The sequence below is a fragment of the Diadema antillarum genome, unplaced genomic scaffold, assembly GCF_040938485.1.
Source record: "Diadema antillarum isolate AM-2024a unplaced genomic scaffold, OU_Dant_1.0 scf00000138, whole genome shotgun sequence".
NCBI classification, from domain to species: domain Eukaryota; kingdom Metazoa; phylum Echinodermata; class Echinoidea; order Diadematoida; family Diadematidae; genus Diadema; species Diadema antillarum.
In genome coordinates, this window is record NW_027271027.1 from 744,587 (window position 1) to 769,067 (window position 24,481).

Below are 24,481 nucleotides of genomic sequence, written 5' to 3' on the forward strand. Positions count from 1 at the left end.
TTGATATCTTTTAATCATTTTTTCAGCATCGCCAACCCATGAAATGACATATACAACTCATCAGCTTTCAGAATATGTAAAGGAAATGGGGGGTCACCGTCCATCCTGACGAGTAAAATCGGATTTAAGATTTGCGGTTTTTTGGCATAGTTGCACTGTCTATCGCCATTGACGCGCGCGCGGAATTTCAACTTTGACGGGCCCGTATGACGTCATATTGAGTCGGATTGACTTGAAACTTGGTAGAAATATTCCTTCACATTTCAGACATCTGATCACAGTGAAAAAAATGGGAAATTTCTATTGCATATGAGCTGTGCGTGCGTATATGCGCGCGCGCGTACGCGTCCGTCCGATTTTTTCATTTTTTCAAAAAATGCTCTAAATGGTCTGAAACGTGTGCAAAAAAATTTTGGGCTTGATTGGAGCATACAAATATTTCAACGCGCGCGTACGCGCACGTTTTAAGAGAAAATATAAATTTTGACAATATGAATAGAATTCGCTTGACTTGAAATATATGTGACGTAAATTTCATTTAAAAATTCCATCCCATTAATGAGATATGATTGAGAATGTGTTTTCATATAATGACGTCATAGTGACGTCACGGTCAACTGATCACAATGATTTTACTTGATCTGTCGTCTTTGGGACACGATACATACATGGTATAAGTTTGAACTTGATAGGCATAGCACTTTCTGAGCTAACCTCTGCACAACTTTTGAGGAGAAATAAAGAAAGAAACAAAGAAAGAAGAACTAGAGATTGTAATTTGTCATCACTGACAAATTAAGGTGATCCGATTTTTTTTTATCAATGATTCGAGTCCTGGTCGCAATACGCATGACCATACAGGTTTCATATGTGTTTAGAGACATTGGCCGTGTGATGTTTGGATTCTCATTTAGAAAAGGGAGTCACATCTGCCATCTTTGGTGCCAAATTCTGTATACACTAAATAACGAAGATACAACAACAAATACATATGACCTTTGACTCGACTTTACACTCCTAAGTTGGCATCTGAGGAAGAAGTCGTTATTTTGTGAAATGATTCTTCCTACATCGTCTATACGTGTGCAAAATATGGGGAAAATAGGACAGGTGTTCACCAAGATACAAGATGAAACATTTATGACTTTTGACCCTAATTTACATACCCAAGATGGTGTCCGATCAAGTAGTGGTGTTTTATAAAATAAAGTACGTGACATGAACTAAACATGTGCAAAATATGGGGATGTTAAGGGCTGTTTTTCTTGAGTTACTGCAAAGAAAGTTGCAGAAAGAGTATCTCAATACATCGAAGTTAACCTTCAGTTTAACCAAGTTTTTAACGCGATTCCGACATCGTGTGAAAAAACGAAGGAGACTCATACGATAGCGCAAAGCCTCAGCTACAACATATCAATATCTGAGAGAAATTCACCGAGGGTGTTGAAGTTAGGCAGTGCTCGATAAAGACAATCATGTCAATTTTCACATCCAGAAAAATTCCCTCCCGTATGTACGTCATAACGAAGATACCTGTAGAAAGAAGTACACCACCTTTGAACGCACTTTGCACAGACAAGATGCCATCTAAGCAAAAAGTGGTTGTTTTATGAAATGATTCTTGTAACATGGTCTTTGCGTGTGTAAAATATGAGAAAGGTAGGTCATGTATTCACCAAAATAGAGGATGAAACATCTATCACCTTTGACCCTAATTTATACATACCGAAAAATGGCAGATATGACTCCTTTTTCTACATGAGAATGCAAACATCACACGGCCAATGTCTCTAGACACATTTGAAACCTGTATGGTCATCCTTTTGCGATCAGGAAACGAATCATTGATAAAAAAAAAATCGGAACACCTTAATTTGTCAGTCATGACAAATTACAATCTCTATGGTTTTGTGAAACGATTCTTGGGCATTGTCTATACGTGTGCAAAATATGTGAAAGATAGGACAGGTGTTCACCAAGATGCAGGGTGAAACATTTATGACCTTTGTGTCTATACTTTACATACCCAAGATGTGTCCGATCAAGAAGTTGTTACGTTATAAAATAATGTATATGATATGAAGTAAACATGTTCAAAATATGGTTGTGGTAGGGGCCGTTTTTTAATAGTTATTGCAAAGAAAGTTGCAGAAAGAAAGAAATATCTCAGTACATCGAAGATAGGCTTTAATTTCAACCAGGTTTTCTAACGTGATCACAACATTGCTTGAAAAAACGAAGGGCACACATGCGATAGCGCAAAGTGTCAGCTACAACATATTAAAATCTGGGAGAAATTCACTGAAGGGTGAATGAGCAAGTGCTTGATAAAGGGGATCATGTCAATTTTCACTTCTAATCCCGACATCGGGTGAAAACACGGAGGACGCTCACACTACATCTCAAAGTGTCAGCTACAACATATTAAAATGTGGGAGAAATTCAGTTAAGGGTAAGTGAGCTAGTACTCGATAAAGACAATCATGTCAGTTTTCATATCTGGAAAAATTCCTTCCCATAGAGATAACACGTACGATCATGAAGATACAGAAAGAAGTACCTGGTGTAGTACGTATGTCGAACTTTGACTCCACTTTGCACAGGCTAGATGGCATCTGTGCAAAAAGCAGTTATTTTGTGAGATGATTCTTGTGAAATGGTTTTTGCGTGTGCGAAATATGGGAGAGATAGGACATGTATTCACCAAGATACAGGATGAGAAAATTGTGACCTTTGTCCCTAATTTACATACCCAAGATGGTGTCCGATCAAGTAGTTGTAGTTATTTTGTGAAATAATGTGCGTGACATGAACTAAACATATGCAAAATATTGGGGTGATGGGGCTGTTTTTCATGCGTTTCTGCAAAGAAATTTGCAGAAAGAAATAATTATGCAGACCGATTTTTCGGCCAACGGCTACCCATGAAAGGGGGAAATGTACCATTCATCGCCGCAGCTTTGAGAATATTACTGTAGTATGTGAAGACAAAGTTGTGCGTAAATTGTTTCATAAAGCTGTTCGTATATCAAGTTACGAACAACTTACGAGCGACTGGTGATCACTTTTCGATTGCTATAGTTATTAGAATTTCAATAATTCAGCACAAGAACTGATCACCAGTCGGTCGAAAGTTGTTGGTGACTTTACGAACAGCTTTATGAAACACCCACGAATTCTCGGGCGTGTGCGACGGGCTTTCCATGGTAGTATCGCGTCTCTCGCAGTGCTCCCTCCGTGATCCACACAGTGCATGCCTGCGTGGAGTGTACGTACGTACCAAAGAGTATAGAAGCGCACGCGTGCTCGTACGCTTATACCATGGCTCTACTCTGTTAGTAGCTCCATGCTTTATGCGTAGTACCTTACCCACATATACAATACGGAGGTGGTGTACGTGTTTGTCAATTCGTAACCTACTGCATTGGCGTGGCAGCGCAGCGACAGGCTCACAAATACGACTTCTGAAGACCTTTGCGTGAGACTGACGGTTTGATTAGTTTGGAGTTCGAGTACCAGGTGGGTATTAGTCTGTAAACGCAGGCATGCCTAAACACAGATGTTTGGGTTTTTAGAACAAAATTTCATGTGTGTAGTCGTGGTGCTGTTAGTGTTAGTGACTATAATAAACGTTAGGGTCTATCAGTAGTATCACTCTTATGTGTTCAGTAGTGTCTGGGGACATGCCCATCGTATCACCACAGCTCAGGCCCTATACGTGTACGAAGCTGTTGTAGTGCGTAGACCGTACGTTTAAATGTCAGGAGTATCAGGAAGGAAGTTGCGAAGTTTTTAACGTTAGACCGCGTTTCCTGAATGGACAAGGTGTGAGCCATATCATGATTTGCTATGTAATTACTAGGAAGGCTAAGTTCCAAAGAACCTACTTTAAGAGTTGACGTTGACTAAGAGGGCTTAGCGTTACTCTGGTGATTTGCTTCTGCCAAATCTGGGCGAGATGCGGGCGCCATACTTTAATGCGTAGCTAACACCACGACCAGTAGAGGGCGTATTTTACAGTGCTATATAGCGGTGATTCCTGTCCCCCTTTCCTGTCCCGTAAATATTCCCTGTCCCCCTTTCCTGTCCCGTAAATATTCAATATTGAATGATGCGCCTTTAAGCACCACCAACAACAACAACCCTTTCATTTCACCTTTTTTTATAGGGGGCATGCAGGGGAAGAAATATAACGTTACTTAGCCTGGACCTTGTTTTGTCATACAGAAGTATCATTCCTGTTTAATCATGAAATGTAACTGAAGAGAAGTCATTTATTTTCCAATATGTAGTCCCACAATTACACATCACAAGCTTGACTTTGACCTAATTTCACCGAGTTATGCTGACCGTGTTATAACAATAGGGTTTCCCTGTGCAGATGTGTGCACAGTGAAAAATGTGTTTTTAAGCAAGATTATAAGTTTAAAAGATGGTTTTCCTTTGTTATAAGAATTGTTTAGATTGCAGGAACAGTAAAATAATTTTACAAAGATTTGTATAAAAAATTTGGGTGTTGTGCCTCATATTCCTCTCAAGTACCGGTATGTATTTTCAGAATGTGTGTACCTCACATTATTAGTGGTCTGTCCTTAACACAAGGTCCTCAGGACCAGAAAAATGTGCTTGTTATAATGAAACCTTGTTATATCAGGGTTACAAAAATAATACAATACAAATTGAAATTACAATCTAGGACCACAAAAAAATTACCTTGTTATAGTGAACTTCGTCGTATCAGTGATAATTGTAGAGAGTTCACTGTATAGCCTATACAGGTATTGTTGTAACGTTTGTATTTTTCCTTTCTTTTCTTTCTGCAGGTACTGGTTGCTTTGGAAGGAGATTTATGTTGGTCTTTGTTGAAAGTACGTTTGTGTTTGTGTTTGTTATTTGTTGAATCATCTTCATCCTACATTTCATCTCATACCATTTCACCTTCATCCTTGAATATTCAGTGAATATTCACTGAGATTACATCTGGAAATTCATCCTGGAATTCACGAACTCATCCCTGAAATATCTGAAATATACCTGAAATACCTGAACTTTACCTGAAATACCTTAACTTGAACTTTACCTGAAATACCTTAACTTGAACTTGAAGAAAGCTGAGAACAGAGAACTTCTGAGTGCATGAGAATAAGACAGTATCAGAAGGAGAGAAAGTTTCAGAATCAGAGGCAGAAAGGGTTAGAGTCAAAGAGAAAAAGAGTGAAATCAAAGAGAGGAAGAGTGAGAGTTGACGAAAAAGGAGTAAAAATTAAGCAGAATAACAGAGTTTTAAAGAGTGTTTGAATGAAAGAGTGCATTCTTTAAAAGGATAGTTAAAAACTGGAAAGAGAATTGTCCTAGAGAAGGCGAGAAGTTTGCTGGAAACTTGAAAATAGAAACAGTTAATTTGAGAAAAGGTGTTTAAGAGTCCAGATTACACTGAAAGATTATTAAAGAGTGCCGTCATAAGACGAAAGCATTATAGTGTTGTAAACTAATTGGGGTAGACAAAATTTGCACCTTCAAGGATTATTTGATATTTGATATATTCTGCATTGAAAGTTGCTGCAAATAAATCAACTACAGTTGGCAAGAGCTAATAGCTAGGAGTTGAAATTTTGAAGGAATTGTTAAAAGTGTGAGAAACAATTTATGAGGTGAGGCGAGAAGTATACTAAAAATTTTATGTAAAAATATTTTTTGGTATCTTGAGTCTTGAATTTTCGTTAATTGTTAATAGGATAAAAGAATAATTGAAGAGCGCCATCTTCAGATAAAAGCATTTTAGTCATAGTAAATGAAGGGAGAGACGTTAATATTGCACCTTAAAGGGCTATTTATAAATATTGGGCTGTGAAAACAAAAGCACAATTAGTAAAAGACATACCTTTATTGCAAAAGGAGTCATCTCAAAACAGAAACATTACTGTTTCTTTAATTGTCAGTGAAGACAAAGAATAATTGGTGAAATTGAAATTTTTGTTGCGAAAGACCCTACCCTAAGAGAAAAACATATAAGGGAGACCGATTATTGTGCAGTTAAGGCAAAAGCATAATTGGTAAAATTGTAACCTTTTTTACAAAGAGCATAATCTCGAGATAAAGGCATAATTTAGTCAAATCAAATGTTAGAGAATTGAAGCTGAAATTTCTGTTGGCAGATATCGTAAAAGGAAATTGGCATAGCTTTTCTATAAAGTAGGAATTGAAGCACGTAACAGACAAAGAGTGCCACCTGTTGCTAGAAACAAGCAAACATTGTAGAAATATCCCCACCTGTTGGTAGAAACATTATATGGATCGGTGTTGCAGCTTACTGCTGGAATTTGTATTGCAGTGAAATATAGTACATGTACTGTACACATGTATTAGTGCAACTTTCAAAGCTATTCAATCCGACAATTTTGTTACCAATCGCAGTACTAGTGGAGTAGGTGTGATTCATAAAAGTATAGTGATTCAAGGAATATAACTGTGTTGATTGACAGTTGATTGATATACATTTATTTAGTAATAGGTACCATTATACTTTCAAAGATTCAAAAGCCCTGTAGTTTGACAATGGAAGCAAGTGAATTCAAGATTGTTATTGGTGATATCCTAGATATCCTCCATAGTTGTGACTTGATGAGAAATGTAGAGGTCAGTGAATGTGATGCATGTTGCAGTGTGATCAATGAAAATGAAAGCAGAGTACCATGTGAGGATTGTGGCAAGCAGTTTCATGTGATGTGTACAGGAACTATTTCTCATGAGGCTAGAATGTGTGATGCAAGGTTGATTTGGATATGTTCAGCATGTGGAAGCAATAATATTGCCCATCGCATCTTTGACAAAATTGGCATTCCTTGTCATTTCAATAGATACGAACTTCTCGAAGACCTTGGTGATGAAGATTTTCATGTTGATGTTTCACTTACATCACGCAAGAGCAACCAGAGAAAGAAACCAACGAAGATGAGACTGAAAAAGAGGTATGTGAGAAGAAAGAACAAACGTGGTGTTCTAGAAATGACAAATGTGTGTGTGGAGGAAAGAGCAAATTGTGACAGAGATGAATCAGATCCGACATTCATCTCAAATCTCACTAGGAGGCAATTTGAACCATTAGAAACTGCAGTTGATGATGGTTGGACAACTGTGAAATCAAGGAAGACAAAAGTGATTGAGAAGGCCAAACTGACAACATCCCAAACAATGACTAACAATCCTAAGACCAAGACCAATAACAAGAGCACAGTGAGATCAGTAAATGGTGTGATTCTCCAACCTGGCGTGACCTACATTGGCAAAGCAATGAAAGGCTACTATCTTGAAAAACAGAGAAGAGCCAAGACCAGCAAAGGCAAAAAATCAAAAGTAGAAACAAGGCAAGAAGAACATGGTGAACTCGTGAAGCGAAATATGAATCGAAACTTGGACACAGAACGAAACCACACAAAATGTTTCAAGCTCCTGCTCCTACTGCATAAATAATAATGATAGTGGTGATGATGATGATGATGATGATAATAATAATAATAATAATAATGATAATAATGATAATAATGATAATGATAATAATAATGTAGTAACAGCTAGTAATTAGGTACACTGTATTTTCTCCTTCTTAAATGACACATATTGTATTGTACTCTATTAATGTATAGTAGGTACTATATACTCTCATGTATTCCCTTTTAGTATACTATACAGAGTGTTGCGTATACAAAGTCTTACCCTTCCCTTTTCTTAAAAGGAAAATACAGTAAGCCGTTGAGTAAGGCTTTAAACAGAATATTACAATCTACCTCTTATTAATCCCGAGAAATTGTTAGAAATGATAATGTATGATATAAAATGTTAGATTACAACGTAGCGTCTGATGAATGTCTCATGCTGCATAGGCCTACAACTAGAGCCAATGTTATGTACATGATTACACTGTGGGATCATGCAATTGCCGAATCCTTGCAATTAGAGTTTTAATGGGAAAGAGTTAATTGTTATTGCTTTATAACTTGACCACCAAAGAATGAATTTAGGATATTTTTTACGACACAGACCGATGAAACAGTATGCTGTGGGACGATGACATCATTACCCCAACTCCATGGGACTGTGCGATTTAAACAAAGATCCTAATTTTGTGAAAGCACAGGATTTTTTTTTTTTCATTCCACATCTTTCCTAGGTCTTAGTTTGGTAACGCTTCTATACCATGTACTTCCTCTTTTGAAGTGGTATATAAGCACGTAAAATATCAGACTTTTTTGGCAGAAAGTGCTATAAACTGGGCAATTAAAAAGGCACGTACTCGAAGCACATTATTGTGAAAAGTCAAACGCAGGCATATATACCGCATAAAACAGTCACCCGCGTTCGCACTTTCTCACACATACATGACATAAAAAAGAATTACTTCAAAAAGGAGACAGATGAAACATAGTAATCCACACAAAAGGAGTCACGTTATAACTATTCAAATAATCATAATGTCACATTGTGTTTATTCTATATCTTCATCTGAGATTCAAGGGAAACTCACTCAACGAACAATGCCGAACTCTTTTACTTTTTAAACCAAATGCTTACTATATTTCTTTCATTAAAGTGATCAACATGAGAAAAGCTGATGTTGCATAACACACGTTTCCTTTCTTCTTTAAGCTTTTCAAGATTTTATAATTGGAAAAGTCTTTACAATGTCTTGCGTGGGCTAGTTAAGTGATACTAGCAGCGCTAATAGGTTAAAAAGACGAAAAGTCAATTACCCCTACACAATCATTGTATTATACTGTCCTATATTCATCATAGCTGAATGGCTTCTAATGGTTGTAATGTAGGTGATTTCAAGGTGCACCATGACATTGTATTCCTTCTCGGATATATGGTCTTGAAAATGACCACTCAATCTAAATGTTTCGTTAAGAATATGCTTGCATGCTTATCAGAATGTGGCACCTGAGTACATTCTTTTCAGGACCACACTTACATGAAAATAAAAAACAAAAACAAAAACGATGTACTATGAAACCACCACCTTATTAACCATGGAAACCACCAAAGAATACCTCAACGGCTGCTAGTTTGTAAACAAAAAATAAACAGTACACTTCCGTATGGAATAGACTACGGTTAATAAGAATCGCTTGAATGCAGATTATGTACCAACAAATTTATGAAATAAAGTCACTATTTTCCAAGTTAAGAAACATGCATTTCTTGTGTATGCCTTACTTCAAAACCATACAGAATTCATATTATAATAATGATACATAGAAAAATTACCTATCCGAGTCTTCGAGAATCTTGCATATCAATATTTACATTTCTTATTAACGTCTGATGAATTAATGATTTTTATCAAGGTTTCATTTCAATCACATCTCTTTACAGAATCATTGAGTAAAAATGGAATCTTATTCAAAATACAAACTTTACAGCATGTAAAGTCAATGATTTGAATCTATAGATTTAATTCATACTACTAAAATATTCTGCATTTTTAACTTCTTGCATTACGTGTTAATGAATTTTCAGTTACAATTTTTGTTACTTTCTTATTTGTACTGGAGAATAAGAAGAAACCGGGGTACAGATGTGTTCAGATTAAAGAACATTTTGTCCGAGACCATAACTATGACGAGTTTATCAGCGCACATATTATAGTCTACATAAATACATGAACTGGAACCTCAGTAGGCGTATATCAAGCATTTTTTTTTCTATTCAATTCAATTCCTTTTTTTGTTATTTTCCATCCAACTAAGAGTGAAACAAAATTCAATATAAAGCATGCGTTAAAAAGATCATATTGTATAATTGTTTTCAATCAAAGAAAAAAGGAATACATAACGCAATGTGAATCGCAAAGTATGTAACTAAAAACATGCTTTGAAGGATAACAAAAAGCAGGTATGGAAAATGACTGGTCCACTTAAGAAGCAAGACCTGTAATACATTGATCACCCAAAAATAATGAATACATATATATACATCATTATAAACAGTAATTATTTTGAGGTACAGGAAATACAATTTCATGCTGATCTAACAATGTTCAAGTTGTAGGCAATATGCGATGAGCCTTGATGTAAGCATAATGTATAGTTGCTGTCATGCAAAGGATACGATTAGGCTCTATATAGTTGTCTGAAATAACTTAGCTTGAACCACAGTTTACAGGAATGACTCAAATATGATTAGTTTAGAAAACACATCACTGGATATTGATCCAGATGGATATCAAAATGTATATATATTTCTTAATATATCCTATCTACCAATTTGTTAACGACTTATGAGTAGATTGGGTGGATGATGCTGTCAATTTATCATATGACTTTGATTTCGCGTGACAATTATTGTGCAGATTTGGCGAATGTCGTCGTCGTCACAGGGAACCACCGTTCTCCTTCACGTGCCGTATACAGTATGACAATATGACCCACTCTGCCGAGACTGGAACCCTATTTACTCATGTCTCGGTTGGCAGTGTTGAAATTTTGGGTGCACTTCACGAGACTGATACCCACAAGTCATACAGCTCACGAATCATACAGCCCATGAGTTATACAGCTCTCGAGTCATACAGCCCATGAGTTCGACACTAAGCTAATAAGGGTCACGAGACCGACACAATTAAGCCCCGGCCGTGTTGTATCTGTCGAACTCGTGGGCTGTTTTTACCTAGTGTCGAACTCATGGGCTAATTATTTTGCCTATACAAGGTGTAGTAGTATTGTCGAACTCATGGACTGTATGAGTCGTGACCTGTATGACTCATGGACCTGTCTTCAATGTCGAACTCATGGGCTGTATGTCTCGTGGGTGTCGGTCTTGTGGGATGACCCCCATATTTTGTCTCTATGGAATATCTAGAATAACTAACGAGCTATTCGCAAGTACGTTCAGAGGTGCAACCTCCTCGGAGGCGAGCATTCATGACTATTGTGGACCGCTGTCCAATTTTGTACTGTTGCAGAGTTGCCGAGTCCTGGTCCAGTGGTTTTCCTGCGTGTGTCAAGGCCTGCTGTTGGGGCGCGTCACCGGTTCTCTCTTGAATCTTTTTCTTGAGCTCACCGATTGTGTCCCCACTACACGTGTCAATGGTGATGGTCTTTCCATTGAGTGTTTGTACGAACACCTGGAACGTGTTCCGTACCAGCTCTGCGGTCCTTGGGTGCCCATTTGCTCTGCCTGAGGTGTTTCCCCAGATTCCTGAAAAAAAAAAGAAGAAAGAAGAAGACATTAGTATTATGCTACCAGCCTCAGAGAAGTAAAGGGTGGCACTTTAGAACAATAATCATCCCTCCAGGGACGGACTTTCAAATGCCGGAGCAAACGTGCCAAAACAAAAGAGTGTAATTATTTTTACGAGTTAGAAATTGCTTCACTCGAAGATGTTGAAGATTACAGTATTTCTTGAATGAAAACATGAGTGTGTTATGCTATATACATACATTCATACAGACTGATTGAAGAACAGATACTGATGCATTTTTATTTACGTTCAACAACTCTAAATAGGTGCACCAAATTTTCAACGTGTTACACGTCTTCTTCATGGTTTCCGACAAATATGTATATCAATGTTTATATATATATATATATATATATATATATATATATATAATATGTGTTTCATCCCATCCCTTAAGTGGTACCTGTATTATATACACACTTTCATGCATGTACATTTACAACTTGTGGGTTGGGCTTTGTCATATACGGACAAACACACAACCGAATTCCAGTTGCAATAGAGGACTTGTAACTTCCAACTTGAAACTAACTTCCGTATGAAAATACTCTCCATGCCATTTTTTTTTTTTGAAGACATGGAATTGCAAAACATGAAATTCTCATCGCATTATATCAGGCACTGACATGTTTTTGTTGTTGTTGTTGTTGTTTTTTTTTTGGCACAACATACCAGGGGTCCCGCGATTAGCTACTCTCATGTTGATCCGTGAGCGGTGTACGATCCTACAGTCCCGCAGAGAGCTAGTGTCGTCACGCGCTTCCAGGACTCGTGTATGAACACGATTAGGCCCTTCAATGACGTTGACACTCAGGTGCTGTTCATTTGGACGAACACTGGTTCTTTCCTGGACGCAGGTTCGCAGTTCGCGTACTGTCCTGTCCTGGTCGATAGAAATCCTGTGCTCAGTCGTCCCATCATTCAAGAAAACGTCTATCATGCTGATGCCTGGTAAATCTGGAAGTGGAACTGAGCCGGCTTCTGTCGGTAAGAGACAAAAAGGAGGACTGAGCCCACCACATTCCTTTCTTCACAACATAGCAAAGCTAAAGCAGTATACATAGACTATATCAGAAGAGCAAATCAACACAATGTTGCTTTAAATTGTACTTCTGCAACATAGACTATGCGCTATGAGTACATGGGCGTCACCAGGGGTGCGTTGGGTGCGAACGGACCCCCCTTCAGACAAAAAAAAAAAAAAAAAAAACCCTTCAGGCTTCGAGCGACCTCAACGCCGGACGCTAAATAATTATTCTTTTTTTTTTGTCAACTTTGCCCCAGAGACCCTCCCCCCCCCCCCAAAAAAAAAAAAAAAAAAAAAAAATCGTGGGCAAAAACAATTTGCACCCCTGGTTCTGGCAGCACTTTTTTATACATATCTACTATAGTATTCTATACAGTGTTTACTATTTAGATAGATTTTGGACATCCTTCCCCGGCTTGGTCTCTTCGACGCCACCTCGCTGGTCATACCTCCCCCAGTCATGAACATAAACCGACACTCTTGACTACCAGTGGCGGATCCAGGGGGAGGGGAGCGCCGGGCGTTTGATATTAAATACAGCTGTTGAATTGTTCTCCAAGTAAGCAACAAACTGGGTGCAATTGATCCTCTTATCGGTATTTTTTACTCCCTTGCAAAAGAGGTCAATTATTAGTACACATGTAGTTGTCTCTTTCGAGTGATATTTCTGAGCTGAAACCATTCAATGTTTCCAATATTGTAAACTCATCAAGATGTGCATTCCATTACTGTCTAGGAATAAATCTTAATGAATTTTCAAACAGGTAAAAAAACAACAACAATGAGCGCTTGTTCGTCAGACCTTACCACGTGGTTTATTTAGAAGTCAACCCCTTTCATGAGGGAGAAAGGTTTGCGGTAGCACCATGTTTAGGATCCCACTCGTAGTCCATGTAGGGATCGTTCAAAAGCCTATATAGTATAGAAAGGAGAGAGTTGAGTGCTCCCCATACACTTTCCACTATTTGCCTTCCTTTAATACACTCTCCCTATGTCGCTTCCTCCTCAACTCTCCCCTTTCTAGACTCTTCTTTTGCCAAGCAACGATCCCTACAAGGACTACGCACACTTGGTGTTAAGTAGACCTTTCTCCCTCATTTACTTCACTCCTTTCACGTAATAATTAAGAAGAGGATGATGTCCAGTAAGACTTACCTTGGCCTTTTCCAGGTGTAAACGTTGAATTCGAGGCATCAGAGAAGACCCCCGATGTCGAAGACCTGGCGTCATCGTGTCGTCCCGTTCCGACGCTCCCTCCGATGCCGCTGTCAGAATGGCCCGCATGATTATGGTGGGTGTGCAGGTTAGTATATCCATCTGTAAATACATTGTATAAAGCTCCTTATGCTCAATGCTCTCAAGTTATGATAATCATGTACATATCATTACAGTATACGTGACGTTTATTGAACAACTCCTTGTTGACTATAACCATTCTGTTCTATTTTGAAACTGTCGTATATTGTACCACGTATCCAGGGGCGTCACCAGCTTTTTTTCAAGGGGGGTGCGTTTTGACACTAAATGTTTACGAGATTTTTTGGACAGACATTTGAAATATAGGAAGCTGTCAATCCCTATAACTTTTACTGTTTTTTGAGGGAAACCAAGCGGGGAAAGGGCACCGGCGCGCCGGTAGCTAGGATTTCATCTTGGGGGGGGGGGGGGGGGGTGTAGTATGCGAGCGAGCGGAGCGAGCGAGCTTGAAAATTTTGACATTTTACAGTCCAAAAACTGCCGTTTGTAGCCATATTTTTTTGCTTTGTAAATTAGGGGGGGGGGGGCGCACCGGGCGCAACTGCTGGCAATTACTGGCAGCAACATCAGGTGAATGGCATAATAATTAAATGCGAGCGAGCAAAGAGAGCGAGCTTGGAAATGTTGACATTTTACTGTCCAAAAACTGCCATTTGGAGCCATATCTTTTCGCTTTTGAAATAAAGGAGGGGTGGGGGCGCAACGGGCGCAACTGCCGGTAATTACTGGCAGCAACATCAGGAGAATTGCATAACAATCAAATGCGAGCGAGTGAGCGAGCGAGCTTGAAAATTTTGACATTTTACAGTCCCCAAACAGCCGTTTGTAGCCATATTTTTTTGCTTTGGAAATTAAGGGGGGGGGGGCGCACCGGGCCCAACTGCTGGCAATTACTGGCAGCAACATCAGGTGAATGGCATAACAATTAAATGCGAGCGAGCGGAGAGAGCGAGCTTGAAAATTTTGACATTTTACAGTCCCAAAACTGCCATTTGGAGCCATATTTTTTCGCTTTGGAAATAAAGGAGGTGGGGGGGGGGGGGGCGCACCGGGCGCAACTGCCGGCAATTACTGGCAGCAACATCAGGAAAATTGCGTAACAATTAATGCGAGCAAGCGAGCTTGAAAATTTTGACATTTTACAGTAAAAAACAAACAAACTGCCGTTTGTAGCTATATTTCTTAGCTTTAGAATTTAAGGGGGCGCATCGGGCGCAACTGCTTGCAAATACTGGCAGCAATATCAGGAGAGCATAATGATTACATTCGAGCGAGCGGAACGAGCGAGCTTGAAAATATTACATTTTACAGTCCAAAAACTGCCGTTCTTTTCTTAGCCATATTTTTTCGCTTTGGAAATTAAGGGGGAGGGTGAGGGTACCGGGCGGAACTGCTGACAATTACTGGCAGCAACATCAGGTGAATTGTATAACGATTAAATGCGAGCGAGCGAAGAGAGCGAGCTTGAAAATTTTACATTTTACAGTCCCCAAACTGCCGTTCTTAGCCATATTTTTTCGCTTTGGAAATTAAGGGGGGGGGGCGCACCGGGCGCAACTGCAGGCAAATACTGGCAGCAACATCAGAAGAATTGCATAAAGATTAAATGCGAGCGAACGGAGAGAGCGAGCTTGAAAATTTTGACATTTTGCAGTCCCCAAATTGCCGTTTGTAGCTATATTTTCTTGCTTTGGAAATTAAGGGGGGGGGGCGCACCAGGCGCAACTGCCGGCAATTACTGGCAGCAACTTCATGAGAATGGCATTACGACTAAATGCGAGCGAGAGGAGCGAGCGAGCTTGAAAATTTTGACATTTTACTGTCCAAAAACTGCCATTTGAAGCTATATTATTTTGGGTTTTTTTTCGCTTTGGAAATTAAAGGGGGGGGGGGGACGCCCGGTGCGCCCGGTGCGCCCCTCTCCCTGGATCCGCCACTGGTAGTCAAGGGTGTGGGTTTATGTTCATGACTGGGGGAGGTATGACCAGCGAGGTGACGTCGAAGTGACCAAGCGGGGAAAGGATGTCCAAAATCTGCACTTTAGAGCATCCCCTAAACTAATTGTGCGTGTTTGTTTGTGTGTGTGTACTATATGTACATGGAAAAGTTAGGAATTAGCCCAGGTGAGGTCTTTTTATTGGCAATGCAAGACATTTTTACATAGACTAGTATGTAAAGCAACACTGCAAAATCAATGATCTAACTTTGATATAACGAAGCGTAAGGTACAAAGGTGTACATTCCACATCACATTGCGCAACATTGTAGCGACTCTTCGTTCGGATGTACTGAGTACACTGCGCACATCCTGCTTATATTATGCAGAATGCCAACCAGGAATCACGCTGAATCACAATCTTTTGTCGGGTCCGAGCTTTTTGAACAATGTTTCACACTATATACCTATCTAATTATGGTTAAAAGAAATCATAGAAAAATATCTTATTTCTTGATCACCCTTTCATTCAAAAGCAGTTTACTAACACTTGAATTACTATTTCGGTAAGTCTTTTTCTTTTACCAGCGGATTGGGAGGGGGCGCACCCCCCCCCCCCCCCCTCCGTATAGTTACGCCACTGCTTTTGGGTGAAATAATTGGACAGATTTCATGAATTCTAACAAAAAAGCAAGAAAATCTTCTCATTTCGGGAATTATTAATTATGGGGGGTGCAAAATTAAAATATGCTTGCCCCTCCAATATTTTTATGGGGGTAACTTCTTGTTTTTCTGTCAAAAAAAAAAGATAAGAAAATCTTTTTCGTCTCTGGAATTATGGAGGGGGGGGGGGTGGGCAAAATGATATGCTTGCCCCTCCATTTTTTTTTTCATCTTTTTTTAATGAGGCTAAGGCTCGCTCTTGGGCTGGCAATATGGATTGGTCAGAAGTAACGTACATAGACCCTACATACTTGTAAGTAGCACACATACATGCAAACGTGTATGTGCTCTGTATCGTACGGATGTACAGTACGGTCGATAAATAGTAAACACTGTAGAATACTAATAGATATGTATAAAATCAGTGCTGCCAGAACCAGGGGTGCGAATTGATTGATTGTGTGTGTGTGTGTGTGTGTGTGTGTGTGTCCCTGGTGCAAAATACCAAAAAAAAAAATAGAAAAGAGTAATTATTTAGCGTCCGGCGTTGAGGTCGGTTTTTTTTTTTAAAGGATCTGAAGGGGGGTGCGTTCGCACCCAACGCACCCCCCCCCCCCCTGGTGACGCCCATGCGTATCAACGACGAAAATCTGAGTGAACTCGGTAAGTGGATTTTGTATAAATGAATAAAAAAGAGCATTCAATGCGGTTCAAGGTCCGCGAAGCCTCCTAATAAATATGCCAACAACTGTCTGGTTTGCTGCAAATTGGGGATTCCCAATATCGACTTGCGAAACAGCCACTGGCACAGTCCGTCTACAACTGTATGAGATCAGGAGAGAAGTACATAAAACCCTTACAGGCCCTTCGGTTATATTCATACACGTATATCATTTTATAATTCATATTGGGTAATCTTATCATCAGTAGAACAGAACTCAAGAAATGTATCACGCTGTCAATACCAACAGTTTATTTACAGAGCATACACATTTTCGGGTATCCTGCCCCCCCCCCTTTTCTATTTAAATTACTTATGTACGCTGTTTGTATTCTATAACAACAGAAATAATCTTCTTTCCGATAAAAAACGGGCACCGTGAGCGAAAAGTAACTTTTTGTGCACTGTAAACTGTTGGCATAAAAATCACGATACAGATTCTGGAGTTCTGCATGTTCTCCTAAGTTCCTATTATTGATAATTCAGTTTGCATATTGCCCAGTCAAATACACTGATAAAAAACAACTAGGTCTTAGACGATTTTTTTTTTTGCATTCTGTTATATCTTCACTTTTATTCCTGATATCCATCCATAATCGATGTTGAAATTACTATCTAATATATTCGATGTAATTTGTTCCCTAACACTAATACAATCAAACGTTACTAAGTTTCACCTAGTGTTTAGCATGTTTAGTAGAATACGAACATGATTTGTTTTCTTCTTCTAAACTTTATGGTTCAGGTATCAAAGTAGGCACATTTTGATGCACTGTTCAAACCAGGAAAATAACCACTAGGTGCTTGTTATTCAGAGCTTACGACCAAGCTATATCGTAGGAGTTGAGGTCCCCTTACTTTGATGGCCGGTGCTAGATGTTAACGTCGAGTTGGAGTGATGGGAAGAGACACCAGATGTCGAGGATCTCGAGCCATTATTACATCCCGTTCCGTGGTCATGTGATGACGATGACGCTGACGATAGCGATGGAGCGACGCTGTCTCCAATTCCGCTGTCAGAATTGCCAGCAAACCCTTGATCGGTGGTTTTATCCATCTGCGAATCGGAGAGGTAAAATGCTGCTTATTTTCAGTGCTGACCAGTCAGGATAATAACAATTGCAGTTGCAGGATACGTATAGTTGTTGTTCCACATCGGCTTTTGATAGGAGCTCAAAGCATCGAATTTTGTTTTCTTCTATTTTGAAATCGTTGTACCATACAATTAAATTTTTGTGAACAACAATAAATTCGAGCGAATGCGATAGGAAGGCAGTTTGGTACCCAAATGCGGCTCCAGGGCAGTGGAGTCTCTTAATGTACACTGTATCTGCATACTATACTGTCGCAATCGCTGGATTGGGGATTCCCCCATTTACGCAATACAGTGTATTGACAAAGGCGGTTGACGTCACAGATCATTCTAGAATCGAGTGGCTAGTCTAGCTTCTGGATTCTTTTTACTTGTAGCGGTTGTTCAGTACGTGTACGCGTCAAGCCGTAAAAGGACATGGCATCTGAGAATTGCTATAATATTATGTCGAGAACCGCAGTATGCGAGTAAATAATATTGGGCGCTCTGTCTCGAATATCGCAATCAGAAAATTTGAGCCCTCTCTTCAATTGGCTTGTGGCAATTGACAAATAAATACCGCACCAAGGATAAAAAGTACGGAACTTAGACTATCTCGAGCCTGGTATACGACCGACCAATTCTAGTTCAGGCAATCTGGCTTTCGAAATTCACCGGCAAATCAAGACAAAAATGGCAGCTTCTCATGCAGACATTTATAAACATGCACGCATGCACACAAACATTCATAGGTCCTACACGCACGCATGCAACCATTCTCAGTTTACCATAGATGGTGTACGTGATACCTATTTGGTCTTTTCTTTCCATCAAGACACTATACAAGAAGGTCCTTTCAGTCATTCCTCTGCAATAACTTCCCAGACTTCAAGTTCACTGCCCATTGTATGAGACGTCCTTCTCCCCTCCCCCACCCCCACCCCAAATCCCATGCTTTATTTTCTTAGCAAACACGAACACACATACATAGACGTACCCATACATGCGCAGGGAAGAAACAATGGGAAAACAAACAGCGCTCCAATCACTACTCTAAGGTGCTCATATTTTTCAGTTATGCAACATAAACTAATAATAATGATGATAATAGTAATAATGATAACAACACCAGAAATACACTAATAAGTGGTATTAAAATCCAGTCGCGAAATCATTTCTACAGGGATGCCAAGTTCAAAAAATTTGTATAAGTGAGATTTTCATGACTCGGCATCTCGGCGAGCGAATGTGCGCGCAAGCGAGGGTGTGGGAGGGGTCCCCCCCCCCCCCCCCCGTGGCCTCCCACGGTAGGGAGCTTTTTCAATTTTTAGCTCTTAATGGTGCGATCAGGTGCATACTTAGTGACTATTTTTTACTCATTTGAAAAACAAAAGGAAAATATGCCTTCAATTGTAACTATCACTTTAATCCTTTGAGCTATGCTCCCTATTATGGGCCCAAATTGCAGACTTTGCCCGATGCGTGAGAAAAATATGTGCCATGCGTGAGATCGTGAGACGACCCCTGAATGCTTGAGTCTCACTCAGAATGCGTGAGACTTGGTAGCTCTGTTTCTATTCTTTTATTAGGTGCACGCATTGCATCATAGTATACCAATGCATTTCTCTCATGTCATCCTAATATTCCATGGCATCTTACATACAGTAATACTTTCCCCGTAGTCGATAAGACCGTTAGGGGCGCCACAGCCGACCTTACAGATGACCTCACAGCCATCTTCCTCCATCACTTCGTTCTCCTCTGCCTCTCTTTGTGCATCTCTCAGGCAGTCTTAGGCCTGTCCAGTCTCACAGCTACCATAGCATACTTCAAACTAGTGTGCTAACAAGCATACTCATGAATATATATGGTTGAATTCCTCATGTTCTATTTGTTTTTTTTTTAAGAAATACAACAACCATACAACAATCATACACGGGTAAAGAATCACACATTTACATGCAAATGTAGTCCTACTATATTCAGTCAGAATAGACGATTTGCAGTTTGATATTGATAAAAGATTAACTGAATTGTACATGTAGTGAGGTAAAGTTGCAAATCCCAAGATGCCCCAGCAGTCGCCAAGAGTGTGGATGATGTCTGTTGCGCAATCTCGTCATGAAGGTTGTTTTTTAATAATCTGTATAAACATTTGATTTGGGATGTTGTAATGGATTCATTCTTGCAGTACAACAGACTTTGCATTCGTCTCTTCAGATAGTACCGATGCTCGCATAGTGAAGGATGTTTGAGAAATTCGACTCCATATCAAGGTGACTTTAATAAATAGGACAAAATTAAAAGCTCCATCATGCCTTGTATACAAAGCAGTCACATTACAGAAATACAATCTAAATGTCATGTGACTGAATGAATGTTTGCGTTGATTCTCTTACAAAATAAATGTTCACTCATTTTCAAGTTTGAGGTAAGTTGGAAGGAACAAATTATATCATTTTGCTACAGATCATCCCAGACTTGTAAAAACGTACAATGGTGCAAGCATGTAATTGCTAAATTGCATTAAAAAAATGAAGACCTGAATATAAAAACGACCCAAGTCCAATTTTTGGCCAAATTCAGTTTGACATGGGAAATTGTAGCTTATGCATGGACTCATCTTATGTATAAATGATAAATCCTAATTAGCCCCGGAAGTGCCTGAAATGAATGAGTGAAAACTTATATGAATGTAAGAATGACCCAAAACCAGGACTTGGGTCATTCCTACATTCATTGTTATTACAGCGCCCTCTTTCAACGCTTCTCTCATCTAATACAGCAGCCTATACTGTACATGATTCAAAGAACGACCCAAGTCCATCACACAAAATGGCCTCTCCACAATTAATGTAAATGTTAATTGTCATAATGATATATGTTCTAATTTGTGTATACAATGTTGCCTTCCCATCACAGTTAAAAAGAATATTATTGGACAAATAAAAAAGATATGAAGTTTTTTAAGTTTACTCGAAATGATCTTCCATGGACTTGGGTCGTTCTTACATTCAGATACTCAAATGTTTGTGTGTGTGTGTGTGCGTATGTTAATCCAGTTTTAATTTTTGTTTGTAAAGAATGATATTACATTCGTTTTTAACATTACACAACACATCAGAAAAAAAAAGTCGACGGAATGTTTATTTTCATATGTGGAAGAATGTGAAAAAATAAAGATTATTGGAAAAAGTGTGTATGTGTGTGTGTATATATATATACACCAAGAATAGATAAAAGATCACTGTTGTGCGTTTGTGTGTGGACGCGTAGCCTGAAAGACGGAAACATTGTACGCCAAGTACGAAATTCTGTACTGTAGTACGACCTTGTATTCATCCTCATCATCACTCATCTTATCTAGGGCATCTCATCAGCACGTGCAACAAACAGTCACCAAGAAGGCTCTGCCGCTCGAACTGTTACCAGGCGTCACTGAACATGTCAATTTGTACTTCCGGGATGAATGGGCTGTAGGGTCGCATTTATGGGTAGCTATCAATATTCAAGGGAGAATACACCGACAGGTATCGAATTTAGGATTTTTGTGTCTCATTTAATAGTCCAGATTGTTCGTCACGACACAACAATGCTCCCTATTAAGTGACAGGAAAATAACTTACAAAATACTGCTAAACGTGATACCGCTTACACATAAATACAGTCACATTATGAAGGTATGGTAACACTGAGGCAATGCTTGAAATAACATCAACACCAATGAAAATGGTTCAAATAAATATGGCTTTCGTTATACATATAAACCATCGCTAATCACAGTGGACTCTGTGCACAATTAGTGTTCTCGTTCTGGTGAAACTGATTTAGTCAATTTACATAATTATGATGAATATCACGGTATCAAAATTACATATACATTTGAAAATTGACGATCATGGACAAGCTACTCTGTAGCAGTCTGATTTCACTTTTGACAGAAATAAGAATACACTGTATACATTGTATAAGGAAGAAAATAGAGTATATGTAACAACGCCATATTACTGATAATCTTTACTTGTAGTTATCTTGTTTACAAGATTTCCACCTTGAAGTAGTTGTTCAAGAGGTGTTGCAGAGGATCAAAGCATTCGAACACTACAGCCTAGCAAATCCACACACGTCCTATTTTATCAATTATCGTCAGTAGATATAATTATTCCAAGGCCGTCCTTCGTCCTTCTCGAGATTTGTCAGACGTTCAGTCTAGAGCTTATTGTCTGCATATGTTGCTTTCCTATCACATGAAGTTTGACACTTTTTTTCACACATTGCATATATTGAAAACTATTTCACATTCGTTATCTTAGCAATTGTTGCAATGTATCGCTACAGTTAGTTTTTTTTCTTTTATTGTTGTCTTCTCAGTACAATTGTATGCATATTGTTCCTGTCACTCAAGAAAGTGAGATTTATGTTTATGTTTGTATATTGTGGAAAAAACGAATGAATATGAACTTGAACTTGAACTTGACACTAAAGTAGAATTCCCGTGTAGAAGCCCAAACAACCGAAGTAATTCACTACCCTTGTTTACTTCTTTCTGAAATGAATTGAAAAAAAAGTCTCGAAGCTGATGCTTTCTGCCCAACAACCTTCGCAATGATCTTCAGAGATATCGTTTCTCAAGTACCATACTATTGCACAGAAAACATATAAAGAGTGATAAATGTCTTTAGAAATAGAGCAATTTCATGCAATGGCGCAGTTCTGATAATTTTGCAAATATTGCAACATATCGGGAAATATGGAAGGGAATGCTGATGAAGACAGGCCATGATAATTACAAATCTAAATGCTACCTTTTCACGGCATGCAAGGCAGTTTTTTTCTTACGCCATTACATATTGAATACAATCAACATGTAAATAGAGATAATGAAAATGATATAACTTCTATTGGTAGTTAAAAGAACAGGAAAATATTGTGTTTACATCCGAAATCACCTTGGAACGGCATTTTTTTCTTATATATTACCTTGATCAAGACTGATCAAAGGTGGTGACGACAGTAAATATTTTGCATCAGGAACTGAAATTATCGGTATAGCTAAAATCGATTCCATCTAGGATATTTACGTGCGTTTAATCATCTCAAACAGGAACATGATTAAATACATAATTTCATTATGCATCACGTTTCATCCTTTTCTGTACGGATTTCTCGCAGAGAAATCGTGAAGATTATCACTTCAGTCAGTTCAGTCGAGAAATAATCATGGCTGTAGTATGCATTTAAATATCATATCATTTAAATATTATATCAATTGGCACATAAGTCATGAAATCGATGATATATATTATATATATATATATATATATATATATATATATATACATGTACGCATCTAAATATCATATAAAACTTCGTGGTACATATAGGTCATGAAATCGATGATACATACTGTATGCATTTAAATATCATCATAAAACTTCTTGGCACATAGGTCATGAAATCGATGATTTATATACAGTATATGTATGCATATATATTTATGTATATATATACATACGTGTATATATATATACATATATATAGATAGATAGATAGATATATAAACACCAATATCACAAAGCATCACGTGATATGAGAACAAAGTTGCATGTATATAACAAGCCTGGGAATGCTTTTACCTCGATGTTATTGTTTTTTCCTAAATATCTCGACAATTTCTTTCAAATTGAACGTGATATTCAATAAGTGCCGGCGCGTAAAATGATAACATTTCTTTTTCAGTACTGATACAACACCACCCACCACCTTATCGTCTTTCAGTCAGACTACCTGCCATCTCGCAAATAATGTTTCATTACCAGAGAATGACCAGAGAATGTTTTGTGTAATAAATTGTGCTGTTGTTTCGGGATAAAAAAAAAGGGGGGGGGGCAGGGGGCAAAGTGGTGACACCTATTTGTGTCAGATCGAGATACCAGAGAATAAACCAGTGCAATTTGTGTATTGAATTGTGCTGCCCTATTGATTTTACCAAGTATCTTCTTATGGGAAACAAGTGCATGACAGCCAGATAGTGACGTCATACAAAGTGGGTACATTACAGGGTTTTACGTGTACACATATAGGGCTTGAGGATACTTATTTACAGTTTTAAACAAATGTATAGCCACGGCAACTGAAGTTTATTTGCATTGGGGTAAGAGTGGATTTAAAAGGGGAGATTCTAACCTTCAACTCTCTCCACCAAAATTCTTTACTCGTCACCATTCCCAACTCTAAAAGACATAGAAGTGATTGATTTGTAAAACAAACTAATAATTATTGAAGAATCAGTCACTGGTTGTCTATTGTGGTTCAATACCGGACATGACCCAATTACCATTGCTTATATTGCATACTGCCACCCCCACGGTTAGCTATTCTCACGTTGATCCGTGAGCGGTGTACGATCCTACAGTCCCTCAGAGAGCGAGTGTCGTCACGCGCTTCCAGGACTCGTGTGCGAACACGATTAGGCCCTTCCATGATGTCCACAGAAAGGTGCTGCTGACTCGGATGAACTCGGGTTTTCTCCTGTACGCAGGTTCGCAGTTCGCGTACCGTCTTGT

General features: G+C 38.8%; 1 protein-coding gene and 1 long non-coding RNA gene across 2 annotated transcripts; one reads left to right on the forward strand and one right to left on the reverse strand.

Moving 5' to 3' along the window:
- Nucleotides 1-3,241: 3,241 nt before the first annotated feature.
- LOC139721111 (uncharacterized) lies at nt 3,242-7,409 on the forward strand. Its single transcript, XR_011710206.1, has 3 exons — nt 3,242-3,519; nt 4,824-4,868; nt 6,858-7,409. It is a non-coding gene; the product is annotated as an uncharacterized lncRNA (long non-coding RNA).
- A 3,373-nt stretch (nt 7,410-10,782) lies between these two features.
- Nucleotides 10,783-18,120, reverse strand: LOC139721102 (uncharacterized). The gene is made up of 4 exons (XM_071632431.1): nt 17,702-18,120; nt 13,422-13,583; nt 11,912-12,220; nt 10,783-11,196 (listed from the first exon to the last, which is right to left on the reverse strand). Exons 1-4 carry the CDS (start codon nt 17,898-17,900, stop codon nt 10,871-10,873), a joined length of 996 nt encoding a protein of 331 aa, XP_071488532.1. The 5' UTR covers nt 17,901-18,120; the 3' UTR covers nt 10,783-10,870.
- Between the last annotated feature and the right edge of the window lie 6,361 nt (nt 18,121-24,481).

What these genes read in the sequence shown, in the direction of transcription:
- LOC139721102 (XM_071632431.1), bottom strand. Translation starts at nt 17,900, where the DNA reads ATGGATAAAACCACCGATCAAGGGTTTGCTGGCAATTCTGACAGCGGA. An exon ending in TACACCTGGAAAAGGCCAAG is followed by an intron (nt 12,221 to 13,421) that starts GTAAGTCTTACT and finishes TCTTACCGACAG; the next exon opens with AAGCCGGCTCAGTTCCACTT. An exon ending in AGCTAATCGCGGGACCCCTG is followed by an intron (nt 11,197 to 11,911) that starts GTATGTTGTGCC and finishes TTTTTTTTTCAG; the next exon opens with GAATCTGGGGAAACACCTCA.